Source organism: Cyrtonyx montezumae, unplaced genomic scaffold (genome assembly GCF_038088225.1).
Source record: "Cyrtonyx montezumae isolate F1298 unplaced genomic scaffold, pur_monq_1.0 scaffold_10, whole genome shotgun sequence".
In the NCBI taxonomy this organism is placed as follows: Eukaryota; Metazoa; Chordata; class Aves; order Galliformes; family Odontophoridae; genus Cyrtonyx; species Cyrtonyx montezumae.
In genome coordinates, this window is record NW_027071826.1 from 14,545,816 (window position 1) to 14,558,196 (window position 12,381).

Here is a 12,381-nt window from a genome sequence, read left to right on the forward strand (position 1 = left end):
GGGGATAATTTATTTTGGCTTTCCTATTTGACTGTTAAGATTATTTCAAACCTCAACTGCACTCTAGCTCATCGACTTCTTGTCTCCAACAAAGCCAGATGAGTCAGACTAGAGACAGTTTTAATTTAAGTCTCAGAATCTTCCTGTAATAAACCAAGTAACCAGTCTACAGACAAAGCTTCAGTACATACTCCTCCTTGGTTGTGTGGTGTTCAGTTCTGGGGACTCATCCCCACCCTGGTGCAGCCCGTTGGAAGTTGCTTCTAAACAGCCATGTCCAGTGGCAACTTGTCCCTCGTGGGTGTAGCTTAAAGAAGGAAGAGGGACAGCAATTCCACAGTGTGAGCTCATGTAACAGCCTCAGGAAAGTACATCTGGAAAGTAAGGCTGATGCAGTGCTGGGGGAGAGAGGGGCTTAGATGCCTGCTCAGTTACAAGAGTGAACACCCTTGGCAGGATCAGATCCCTTAGGACATGAGCCCAAGGAGTTCAGAGGTGCTTTGCCACCAGTCTGATACAATCATTTGTTCCTTGCATCACTCCTGCCTTGGTGGGAACTTCTCCTGGGGCGAAGCCACAGGCTGCCAGTGAGATGTCACGGTATGGCATTTTTAGGAGAAGATTCAACAAGATGCTCACAGTACTCTCTATCAATATGGGTGAAGACTGAAAAATGAAGTATAGCTGTTTAAATTGAGCCTTAGAAACCTAGGATCCAATTTAGCATCTGCTCCACAGCTGGTTAGTCTTAATGTAGTGTGTCAGGAATACAGAAACTGACTTGGGAACCTGAATGGGTAAACCCTTGCTAGATTATGCTTACAGTAAATTAAATTCATCATATATGCTCATCTGAGAGTTCAGCACTCCTCTCAAGACCACACTGGGAATTCAGAGTGGGTTGCAGAAGGAAATAGCTTGGAGGAATCCACATGGAGTCAGTCTGTGGCACTACTCTGCATGTAGTTTAACACCTCTGAAAGAATTTTTCCAGCAGAGAGGTAGTTTGATTTTCACATTGCATCACTTCACTTTACTGTCTAGCATTCACTATGCAGTACAGACTTGGCAAATTAATTCCATATTTCTGTAAAATATTCTAATAATATGGTCTTTCTTATTCTATACAGTTGCAGATACTTCTTCTATTTACCTTCATTTTGCATATCTGGAAAGGAATCACATCCTCTTTTGTTGGTATGGAAGTGTTCGGAAAACAAATTCTACACATCACACACCAAAGGACAGATACAAAACTCCTGAGAAGTATGTAGCCAACTCACATTTTTCATGAAATCAAATTAATTTCAGTTATTATTCACAAGATTTCTCAGAAAAAATTGAAGCATTGCATCCAGTATATGGCACTAGAGCATACTTCTGTTGAAGGGCCTGTGTGGCATGTACATTCATGCTCCATGTGAAAGCAAAGTTATGGTCATTATCTGCACCAAGTGGTCTATCATACTGAGGTACTTTCTTCAAGTATATATTACTCCGACATGTTAACAGAACCATACACAGTGGCTTTAAATATCCATTTCTTTTCTTTTAAATAGTCTTGCAGTGTCACTGTTGTGATGTCAGTGGTATGATTTCTGTCTGTATATACATAACAGGGAAAGAGAATCAGGACCTGAGGTTACGATCTGCTAGGTGAGAACTCAAATAAATGAAATTACAGCTGAGGGTAAGAATCAGCTAAGGAAATGATGCTCAGATCTTGAGTTACATGAGGCTAAGGCTCTGTTTAGGTATGAAGCAGAAGTAAGGAATGACTCTTAGAACTGAAAGCATCCGAATCAGTTGACCTTTCAGCAGAGTTCAAGAGATATCTCTCAAAGTTTCATCTCTAAATGGAAGATATCTTGTGGAATCTTCCTTCTGAAGGATTTCCACTACACTATAATGTATCTGAGCAAGTAGTAAGGGAACCCTCAGGCCAAGAAGTAAATCCAGACATCCAAGACTTTGAATGTTGATGGGTTTCTCAGCCTTCTGATGAACTACATGCCATCTGCTGTTGGCTCACTACAAAGACACTCAGAAAGACAAAGACAGAAATGAAAAAAAGCTTAGACAAGGCCTTTGCCTTTCTGTCTCTGAAAGGACAACCAAAGATAAAGAAACAGATGGAATTTTTTAAAATTCAGTCTCTTTGTTCTCTTATTTTATGATTTTGAGAGCTACTTCATGAAACAGGTGAAAAATCCCTATGAAAAAATGGAAAGACATTTGATGTCATGATCCTTGTGTCTAGTGGGTTATTTGGGGATTTCCATTAAATAAATAAATCAATAAATCACAATTAAATCCATGCTTCCCCTCAAAAAATGGTACTTCCCTAAATATTTCATCAAAATGTCAACAAGGCAGATCTGATATAGGGAAAGGGAAGAGCAAAACAATGGTGCACCATTATTTGGCTAGGAAACTACTTCTTTTGCATGCTTCAGTGAATGGCCATTTATGTAAGGATCCCAGAGACTAGGCAGCATCCTTTGCATCATCATTACAATACTGGAGATAACCTCTTCAGATACAATTTGGAAAGTAAAATGGAATGAGAGTGGCTTTTTACAAAGAGTTGAGTACAAACTGCTGTTCAAAGTTGCATGTAGTAAAAATAAGACATGGACATCACTGTAGAGATGGCACAAAGCCATCATACCAGTGAGTCTGATTCCTCCTTTTAAGGGGAATGGTATAACTGAGGAGTCTTTATCTTTCTGAAGCTAAAGATGGGGTACCTGGAGAAACCCTTCCAGTACACAGGGGTCTTTGTGTCATACACCTGGCATATTTTACGCACTCTCAGGAAAGCAACACTGTTTTTGCAATAAATATGCATCACAGAGGAAGATAACATCTTTGGTCTGCAGCTAATCTCCATGTGCACTCAGACATCTCCTACCCCCACACTTACAGCATACTACAGAAGAGTGAAATCAATTTATTAAGCTAAGGCGATTCAAATACACCAAGGTATTATCAGGGAAGCTCAGATGCTACTTTAAATTATTTTAAAGCATTCTGAAAACTTATAATTTAATTTATTTTTTTTCAGCATGTTTGGAAAAAACTTGGAGTTACGTAGAAACAATGCATCAAAACTAATGCACTAGGTTACCCCAAGACAATGAAGATTTATTATCTCTCTTTGCACTAAATATATCCCTTTGGCTTTACAAACAGGAATCCATTCTGTTTCCTCTAAGCTCAAAAGCCAGGCTACTTACCTGAAATGAGAAAGGAAGCAAAAGCATGATTATTTGCTTGCCCAGAGTGCTCTTGTCAAAGTGGTGCAGTATGGAGAACTGTGAGGCTTTCTAAAGCTCAACACTAACAGTATTCAAGATAAAACTAAAGTGAATGCACCAGCCTTGTGGCTGCAGTGATTACTGAACATGAGATAGCAGTTCTCCTGGTCTTTGGAGAGCTATTTTTTAATTACCTTATTCCACTTACTTTGCAACTTATATGAAAGTGGTGGAAACTGATTTTCATCTTTTTTCTATCTGAAAGCCATGCCTTTGAGCACATGCTTTGTGTTAAGCTAGTGATAAATGATAAGTAGCAAGCAAATAAGTTTGAGAAACAGCATGAAAGTCCTTCTAGCAAGGCTTGCTGATGGTGAAATACTTAACCTATACTTCATTTTGCCTGTGTTCAAAGAAATCAGATATTATGGCACAAAACATAAGTCAAGCAGGAACATTTCTGTATATGACATTTTTAGGATGGCAGGATTCAATTTTTCAACTTTTATCCCCAAAGGAAAAGCAATTCCCCATCTTAGAAAACTTAAGCCTTAGTTTCACTTCAAAACAAGGAAATAAAATTGTTTTCACATCCTGCAGCTAACTCCTGCAGGATGTGCACCTGAAGTTGTGGCAGAAGTTCTTGTTCTTCCACCTTCATTCAGGAGCGTTGGACACATGTGGCACCTCTGCAAGTGCTCCAAGATGAACACAGATGAGAGAGAAAGCTCAGCAGGCAGCTGTGCTCTGTGCAGGAGCAATGATGTGGCTACCTGTGGCCTATCACAGAATCATGGAATCATTAAGGCTGGAAAAGATCTCAAAGATCGTCTAGTCCAACCATCAGCCCATCAACCAACTAAACAATGTCTCTCAGTGCTGCATCTACCCTTTTCTTGAACACTTCCAGAGGCAGTGACTCCATCACCTCTCTGAGCAGCTTGTTCCAATACTCCACCAAATCAGAGTGGTTCAAGAGATACAGCTGTCCCTCTGGCTTCAGCATCTCTTTACCGTGCAGAGATACATATGGAGAAATGTATGAGAATGAGCAAGGTCATTTGAGCAAGAAGGAATGGGGAAGAAAGGATCCGAGCACTGTAGAACATATACCCCAGGGGGGACCCAGACTCAGAGGCAGAGTATTTGAATGTCTTCATTAAGATTAACAACGTAAGCCATTGTGATGATTTCTTCCAAGGGCATGGTTATGTGACTACCCTAAAATTATTGTGTTTACAAATGTTTCTTGTAAAGTGGAAATCATATCCATAGCACATCCACCGAGGGCTGCATCAGCTGTGCCTGCCTGTGACCTGGGCTTATCCTTGCTTGCTCGTGGCAGACTTGGCTGTCCCACTGGGAGCAGCACTGCTACCACCAGGCCCAAGACCCAGCTGCATCTTAGAAACAGCAAGGCACTGAGCAAACAGTTTAGTCAAACAGTTTAAGAGTGGCCAGCTGTTTCAGAGAACTGTATGAGGTGTGTGAAAAGCGAAAGTAGCAGATGTTAGACAGCTGGCAGTCAGTAATCTGGTGGCAGAAATTGAGACAGTTGCTGAGTTAAGAAGGCTCAGTCTGTCAGAACCCTACGCTGTGCTCAGGAATACCATTTGGTGAAAGGCAGCTCCTCATTAGATCAAAGCACTGGCCTGCTCACCTGGGGATGCTTTACTTTCCTGTTGCCTGTCTGTAAATAATAACAGAAGGTTCAGAACTGCAAGGGAGCTGAAGGGAAGCAGCTGCAGGAAATAGTAACTGAACTACACTGTGGAATCAAGCTCATCAAAAGAAGAACCTGAGCACTGCAAGTGAGACTACGTTAATGCTGGTGTTCACAAGAAGATTCTGTGTAATAACCAGAGCAAGAGGAAAGACCGTAAAGAACTTACTTGACTTTTCTTCTTTAATGTTGTACTCCAGCACACCAGGAACATCGTTTTGGACAGGCATGCGGACCACAAGGACCATGTTGTTCGCATTACCCTCTTTCCTGACCAAGAACATCTGAAAAGGGGGAGAAGGAATTGAGCTTAGCATCATTAAATGTGCTTCTGAACATTATTTAAGGACATTGACAATTAAATTTTTTATCAGTTCAATCTGTCTTTGAATGGTCATATTTTAGTTCTGTTTCTCTTGGTCAAGCTTTACATTACAAATAAACATCTAAAGGGACACCAGCAAAACTTCTATGCATATTGATGTCCCACTTAAGCCCAAGGCAAACTCTTTCACTAATGGAAGAATATAAAGCTACGCTCCCAATTTGCCAAGTGATGCTCCTCATGTAAATGCCCTAAACCACAAAGTTCACTCTAGAATGTCCCAGTTGATGCCCAAAGCAAGGAATTCACTTGTAGATTGAGAGGGAAAGGATTTAAGTGTGGAACTCAAGGCCAAAGACTCTGGTAGCACCGTATCCCATAGCAGAGTTTTATCATGGGTACAGAAGATCATCCCATCTGGTGTGGGCCTCAAGGGGGTTCTTGTCCAGTCCCCTGGGTGAAGCTATGAGGCCAGACCAGGCTGCTTAGGTCTTCTCAGGTCAGCATTTTGTACACTTGTAGCTTTGGTGCATTTTGTACATTTCATGCCAGCTCCAGCCTCACAGTTTGCCTATGTGGATGGTAGCACCCCTAAAGGATAGTGAAATAACAAGAAAAAAAATAGGAAGAAAGAAGAAAGAGAAGAGAGAGAAACAAAGAAGAAAATAAAAAGAGGAATAGAAGAAAAACAGAAGAATACAAAGAGAAAGAAAAAAAAGTAAAGAAAAAAGAAAGAAGAAAGGAAAGATAAAAGAGGAAAAGAGAAAAGGAAAAAGGGAAAAGGGAAAAGAGGGAAGAGGGATAAGGGGGGAAAGAAACATACCTTGTTCTTGTTTTTTGCATTGCATGAGCTCCCAAACTGTGTTTCCAATTAGAGCTCATTGTCAAGGATATATTTAGCTTGTACCTTGAAACTGTAGATACTAAGTAATCTGTGTCCTTATCTGTTCTTTGATAGTAGCTTGCAGCAGAGGGGAGTCAAAGCATTTTCATTAAAATGGAATTAAAAATTGGGCCAATTCTAGAGTCTGCATATTATTATTAGAAATAAGTTCGAGTTGATAAAATGATTAATCAATTATAATGCATGGGAAATCTGCCAAGAATACATTAATTTCTTGAAAGAGGAATTAAAAAAGAACTTGTCTTGAAGCTGAGACCTTTCTCTGTATATCTTCCAGTCATAAGGGCATCTCACGTCGCTTTGAAGCAACCATGCCAAACACACAGACTTGATGCAGATTTGCAACTTCTCAACTTCATACAGTGCTGTGGTCTTGGCCTCTGACATTCCAAACAGTTTGAGGCTCAGGCTCAGGTCCATGGACAGTGGAGAGAAAATCCAAATAAATGCACAACAAATAGGTGCATGACTGAGGGATGGCTATTTTTAATGCTGGGCAGCTCCCATCTGTATAACAGAATGTCCACAGGTTGGAGTTCCAGAGGTTCTCCCTTCCCTGGATCTCACCACCTGTATGGTATAGTCCCTCTAGCACATATCAAGAGACTACCATGGCTTTGGGTGTTAGACAGCACTATCTCATGTCACTTTGGTCAAGCATTTCATTTGAAATTAAAGGAGAGAAGTGAAACCTGGAAATGAATCACTTCTGTTTTCTGAACATTGAGCCTGGTTGCTATGACTCCAAAGGCTAAAATTGGACCATGGATGTTAAGATGAAAGGAAGGTGGGCTTTACTGAGCTGTGCCTAACTCTGATGGCTGGATCAGGACTGGAACACCAATGAATCTCTTCCATTTTCATTGGGAGAGGCATGAAGCTAATTCAGCTTCAGATGTGCTGAGGAATGTGGTCAGGAGAGCCAAGACAGTACCAGCACATGCTGCCCAATGCAGTTAGCAGCCTAATTCTGCTGTGGGGTGCTCAGATGTGCCAGCTTGTCACCTGAGCATGCAGAGCCACAGCCAAAACCATGCTGGAGGAAGATGTGAGGAGGTGCACCCAACCATACACAGGGCTGCACCAGGCCCAGCACTGCCAGCTGGCTGAGGGGAGGGATTGTCCCACTCTGCTCTGCACGGTGCAGCCTCACTTTGAGCACTGTGTGCATGTTTGGGCCACAATATAAGGACGTAGAGGTGTTAGAGCATGTCCGAAGGAGGGCTAATAAGCTGATAGAAGGTCTGGAGGGCAAGATGTATATGAGGAACATCTGAGGTCTCTTGGTTTGTTCAGCTCAGAGAAGAGGAGACTGAGGGGCGGCCTGCAGCTCCTTGCAGTGGACTATTAAAACAGTTCGTATGCACACCTTCCAACATGATTCCTCAGCTTGGTCTAATTGCTCATTTGCTGATCCACTGCATCCTTTGAAGTCCTCCTGCATTCCTGATAGCTTCACACACAAGCAAAGGCAGCTCTTCCTTTTCCTTCCCTCTAGTTCTCTGAGCCAGAGCTACAACTGAGCAGCCACAGTCCTGTACTCCCTCTGGATAATCCTTGTGGGATTAACTATGCAGACAGAGGTTAGTGAAGAATGATTCTTTCAGCTCACTCTGCACCAGGCCAACATCCACTCTAAAAATTTCAAGATCTTGGAGATCTTTATGGCTTTCCTCAATCCTGATTCAGCCTTGACTGGGAAGCTTTCCCTCTTGAAAAGTAAGGCGCTTTCTTTGTTTTAATGTATACCATTTACTCTTAAAACTTCTATCTAGAAATAAAATGTAAGAAGAGCTGTAGGTTAAATACTGCAGAAGGCCAGATGAGAGGGTGTCTGCAGAGAAGTGAATGCAGGAAAAGCCAGGCATGGGTATCTAGTTTTATGGTGAATAGGATGGTATTTCCATGAAACAACATGTTAAGTAAATAAAAACAGACAAAATTTCTTGCTCCCCAAGGCCATTAAGTTTGTTTTGTGACACTGTGAGTGGTTAAAGCATCAGAAGGTAGTGGAAACAGAGAGTGCAAGTTGCTAAATGTTTTTGCTTCCACATGAAAAGAAGCACTGTTCCCCTAACCAGCTCTCCCAGGGGCAGGAAATGCGGCCGTCTGAAACGAAACCGCTTTGGACTTACCCCTGCTGCTTCTTTGCCAAGAATTGCCGCAGCTCTTTCCTGGTTCATGTTCAGCTGAAGCCAGACAGGGCAGGTCTTGATAAGTTTATCAAGGATGCTGACTCCTGACAGTGAGAGGCATTTTCGGAGGGAAGAAGCCTGACAGAAATGTGTCTCTTTCCCCTCTTCGCTGGTATCACAGCTGGGGCTGGAACACAGAAAGGGAGACCCTTGTGAAAGAACTGCAGGTGGAAAATTTTGAGGGAGAAAGGACTACAAACACAAACATGCAGATACCACACACCATGCAAACACACACACACACACAGGGCACTTAACATCCAGAGAGCTCCTTGAGAGGCATCAGACTAAAGATACCTCAATTTTGATAGAGACAGACTGGGCACACAGCTCCAACAGACAGATAAGCCCCATCCTAATGAACATGGCCGCAAGCTAGCGATGCACGCTGCATTTCAGACCACAGGTCTGCAGAGTGCTTTCTGCTGCGACCTGTGGGTTTCAGCTCATCTGCCTGCCTCGTCTGAACGAGGTACTAGCAGCTCTCACTTTCTGGAAGCCCTGCTCTGCACGCAGCCAGGCTGCCCTCAGGTAATCTGCAGAGGCAGACCAAGACATTTATCTCACTGTTTAAATCAACAGCGAGCACTTCCTTCTCACACTGCCGAGGCTGTGCTGGTCATAGTGGCTGGTGGCCAAAGAGATGGATGTGTCTCTGACTCTTATTCTCAGCAATGTGCAAGAACACAAGAATATTGAAATTTCACTGTTGAGAATACAAAGGATATGGGACATGCAGTCCATTATATTCCTGTTCTGGTCATAGAGACAAGAAGTTAATACTATTCTTTTTTTAGTCCCTGCAGTTAAATGGCATGAGATGCTGGTTTCTAACTGTGGCACTGATTCAGCAAAGTATTTACACTTGTGCTTAACACTGCAGTCAGTGGAACTACAAACAGGTCTGGTTTCAAGATCTCTGATGGATAAGGCTTATAGATTCATGGATATGGGCTCATCATTCATTCAATTAATTGATTCTGAAAGTAAAGAAAATAGAACGTACACACAGTAATATGCTTTTCTGCACCAGTTTCGCTGCTTAGATGCAAGAGGTAGAAAGAGCAGGGTTCTCACTTTTGATTTGCTGTTATTTGAAGACTTTTTCATTTTCCTTTTCTTTTTTTTTTTTTCCTTAAGATACAGATCTTAAAGTAGTACGTTTAAAATGAGGTCAAACTTGAACTACTGAAAGAGTTCCTTCAAAGGCTTAATGTACCACAGCATGCTTACCCCTAAATTTAGTTTTTATAAAAATAGTCTTTCAAATCCCAAAACCAAGGGTGAGATCCAATTTTTAGAAGTTTCTTTCCTTAGAAAATGCATGCTCCTCTGCAATCCCAATTGCTGATTGAGGATATTAGTCCACGCTCCTCGACTTTAATCAATTCATTTTCAATGTCAAGGCAAAGACAATATAAATGAGAGAACTAACTCTCATTTTAAAATATCAAGTGCTTTAAAAAAGCCAAATAGAAATAAATGAAATGCTTTCTTCTTGTTTGTGATAAAAGTCATTCTTGTCGCATAGGTGAGGAAATTTCCTTCATATATGATAGAACACAATTTTATACATTATAATTTCATTAAGCAGTAAAACAGTGAATCGCTCTCAGAAGGAAACCTGTTTCATCTCCGGCTTTTCTTTCATTACAGTAGAAACTAAAGGAAACATCTAGCAACCATACAAAAAGAAAACGTGCTAGATGGCAGCTGAAAGAAAACCAAGATGAGTTATAGAGAAATGGTCCATCGGGTTAAAAAAAGCTGCTCCCTGTATTAGTCATCCAAGTGTGAATCTGATCATGACAAAGATGTGTGAAACCCAGGGTAGAAAGAAGCTGATGCTGGAAATGCCTTGATCCATCAGCAGGACATGACATGCACTGGACCAGCTCCAGTGGTGCTGAACTTCATTGCCCTTTAATCATGTAATGGGAAGAGGACTAGCAAAACACCAGCACTCAGGAGTATCATCACCTGGTGGGAATCAAGGGTAGCAGCAAAGGCCATGAAAAATCCCAGAGTGGCTTGACTTGGAGATGAGCTCACACCTGGCCTTCCCCATGGGAGAACCCAGCTGTGAGGTGGGCAGAGGCACTCACCTCTCTGCCAAGGGCATGGCCCAGCTGGGGTCCTGCTCCTAGCACCAACACGGTCTCAGCAGCAAGCGCAACCTACCCATGAGGAATACCAGCAGAGCTGAACTTGTAAAGCATGCAGCTGCATACAGGGCTCATCATCTAAGCATTAGAGAACAGATGAGAAAAAGAAAATCATTCCAGACTTGACTTACAGAATGGAAGTTGAGCAGTCAGAAAGTATTTGTTTTAATACATCGCATGATTTGAGTGTGGGGATTTTCAGTGCAGATAATTAAAGGCAGTGGATGAGGCTTTTTAGTAGAAAAGGAACTCAGCCTTTTGGGGGCCCTCAGGGAGGAGAGTCCTTCTGGGTGGAAATGTGCCTCTCAGAATCCAGCCCAGCAAAGAAGAATGCAGGCTGTGATACATGTGCAGGAACATCCCAGCAAAAAGGGAGGCTGTGATAAAAGGGAGAGGTAAAAGGAGTAATTACTGAGATCATGTTAAAACAGAAATATTAGGCTAGACACATTCTTACAGTGAGTTATAACAGATGATGGGTAAATTCCCAAGAGAAGGGGGAGAGAAATGCATTGCCTAAGTCTCTTAAAATGTCACGTTTAGGGTGCTAGCAAACACTCTATGGAGCCAAGTCCTGTGCTGGTTAAGAAATGGGAGTGAGTGACTGAACAGACCTTTTTCAGCTGTAATACTGAGACCCACAACACACCAGTTGATGCAGTTATGGCACCAGACTTCTTTCCTGGGTACAGCTGTCACAAGGATCCAGATGCCAGGCTGTGGCAGTGCTTAATCCACCAATTCAATCTGGCTCTGCAGGATCTCTGGTGACTGCAGAGAGAGGAGGGAACATGAGCAGCTCCCAGATTCTTGCTGTGCTGCCAATTGAAGGGATTTGTGGGGCCACTGAAGTGAGCAGCCAGCCTTTGCTTATTTCTCTTGCTCAAAATTCACTCATCAGATGATTTGTAGGCTCACAGTTTTAAGAAATAACATGGTGCTTGGCTAACTCTCTCTTCCTTCTCTTACCATCCCAGAAAAACCTTTGACTGATACAGGTGCGCAGTTCTGTTACATGTGATGTGAAGCTGCCTCTAGAGCTGCCAGTTTTTCATTTCTTTATTGAGTTCTTACTGCAAAGTGTTTTGAAATCTTGTAGCCACTCTGCTAAATTGAACTCAGCTGAAATGCAGGAAACTGTGTGTTACATACTGATTGGCAACACAGATTAGTTAATTGCAGTGATTATATTCACACACCTGCTCCAGTTTGGCAGAAGGAATCAGATTGCTAGCTTCTAAGTAGTCAAAAGGACAATGGTGATTTGAATTACTGCACAGTGACTGCACTGAGGTGATGACACCATTGTGGCTCATTGCTTTAGGAATTGAGAGCCACACTTACCAGCTGAATAATCCTAGAAATCATCAGAATTGCAAGGGGATACTTTCCACCAAGTTTCGTGTAGGTCTGGGCATGCCTTTGCAAGGGACTTCAAAGAAAGTTGCTGACACTTGCAGGCACCAAAGTCTTCCACAAAGGCTGCACAATGTAGGCCTGGTCACTCCACACTGCCCAGATGCAGCCACAGTGCACAAAAGCTGTGTGCAATAGCAGTGGGAGCTGTCAGATGACCTAGGTCACAGTTTCCATCCACATGGATGTATGGAAAACATTCACTTATGTGGAAACTCTGCAAGTGTGGTAACACACTTTGCAGAGAACACAGGAGCTGAAGGAGATACAGCTAGAATCTCTCAAAGCAGACACATCAGGCATGGTGGAAGCAGACAGATAGCACTGCTAATTCCTTAGCAGGACCCATGCTACATACATTGCTACCCATTCTTGGTTTAATATTACTTCTTG

The 12,381-nt window shown here is 42.3% G+C and overlaps 1 protein-coding gene across 3 annotated transcripts in view; it reads right to left on the reverse strand.

The window, feature by feature from the left end:
- RIN3 (Ras and Rab interactor 3) overlaps positions 1-12,381 on the reverse strand; it is a 57,511-nt gene that overhangs the window by 33,813 nt on the left and 11,317 nt on the right. For all 3 annotated transcript variants that reach the window (XR_010623083.1, XM_065750849.1, XM_065750858.1), the window contains exons 2-3: positions 8,348-8,534; positions 5,153-5,267 (exon numbers count right to left, since the gene is read on the reverse strand). Coding sequence is in view for 2 of the 3 variants with exons in the window: in XM_065750849.1 (XP_065606921.1) it covers positions 5,153-5,267; positions 8,348-8,534 (302 nt within the window). In the remaining variant the exon portion in view is untranslated. The remainder of the gene's footprint in view (positions 1-5,152; positions 5,268-8,347; positions 8,535-12,381) is intronic.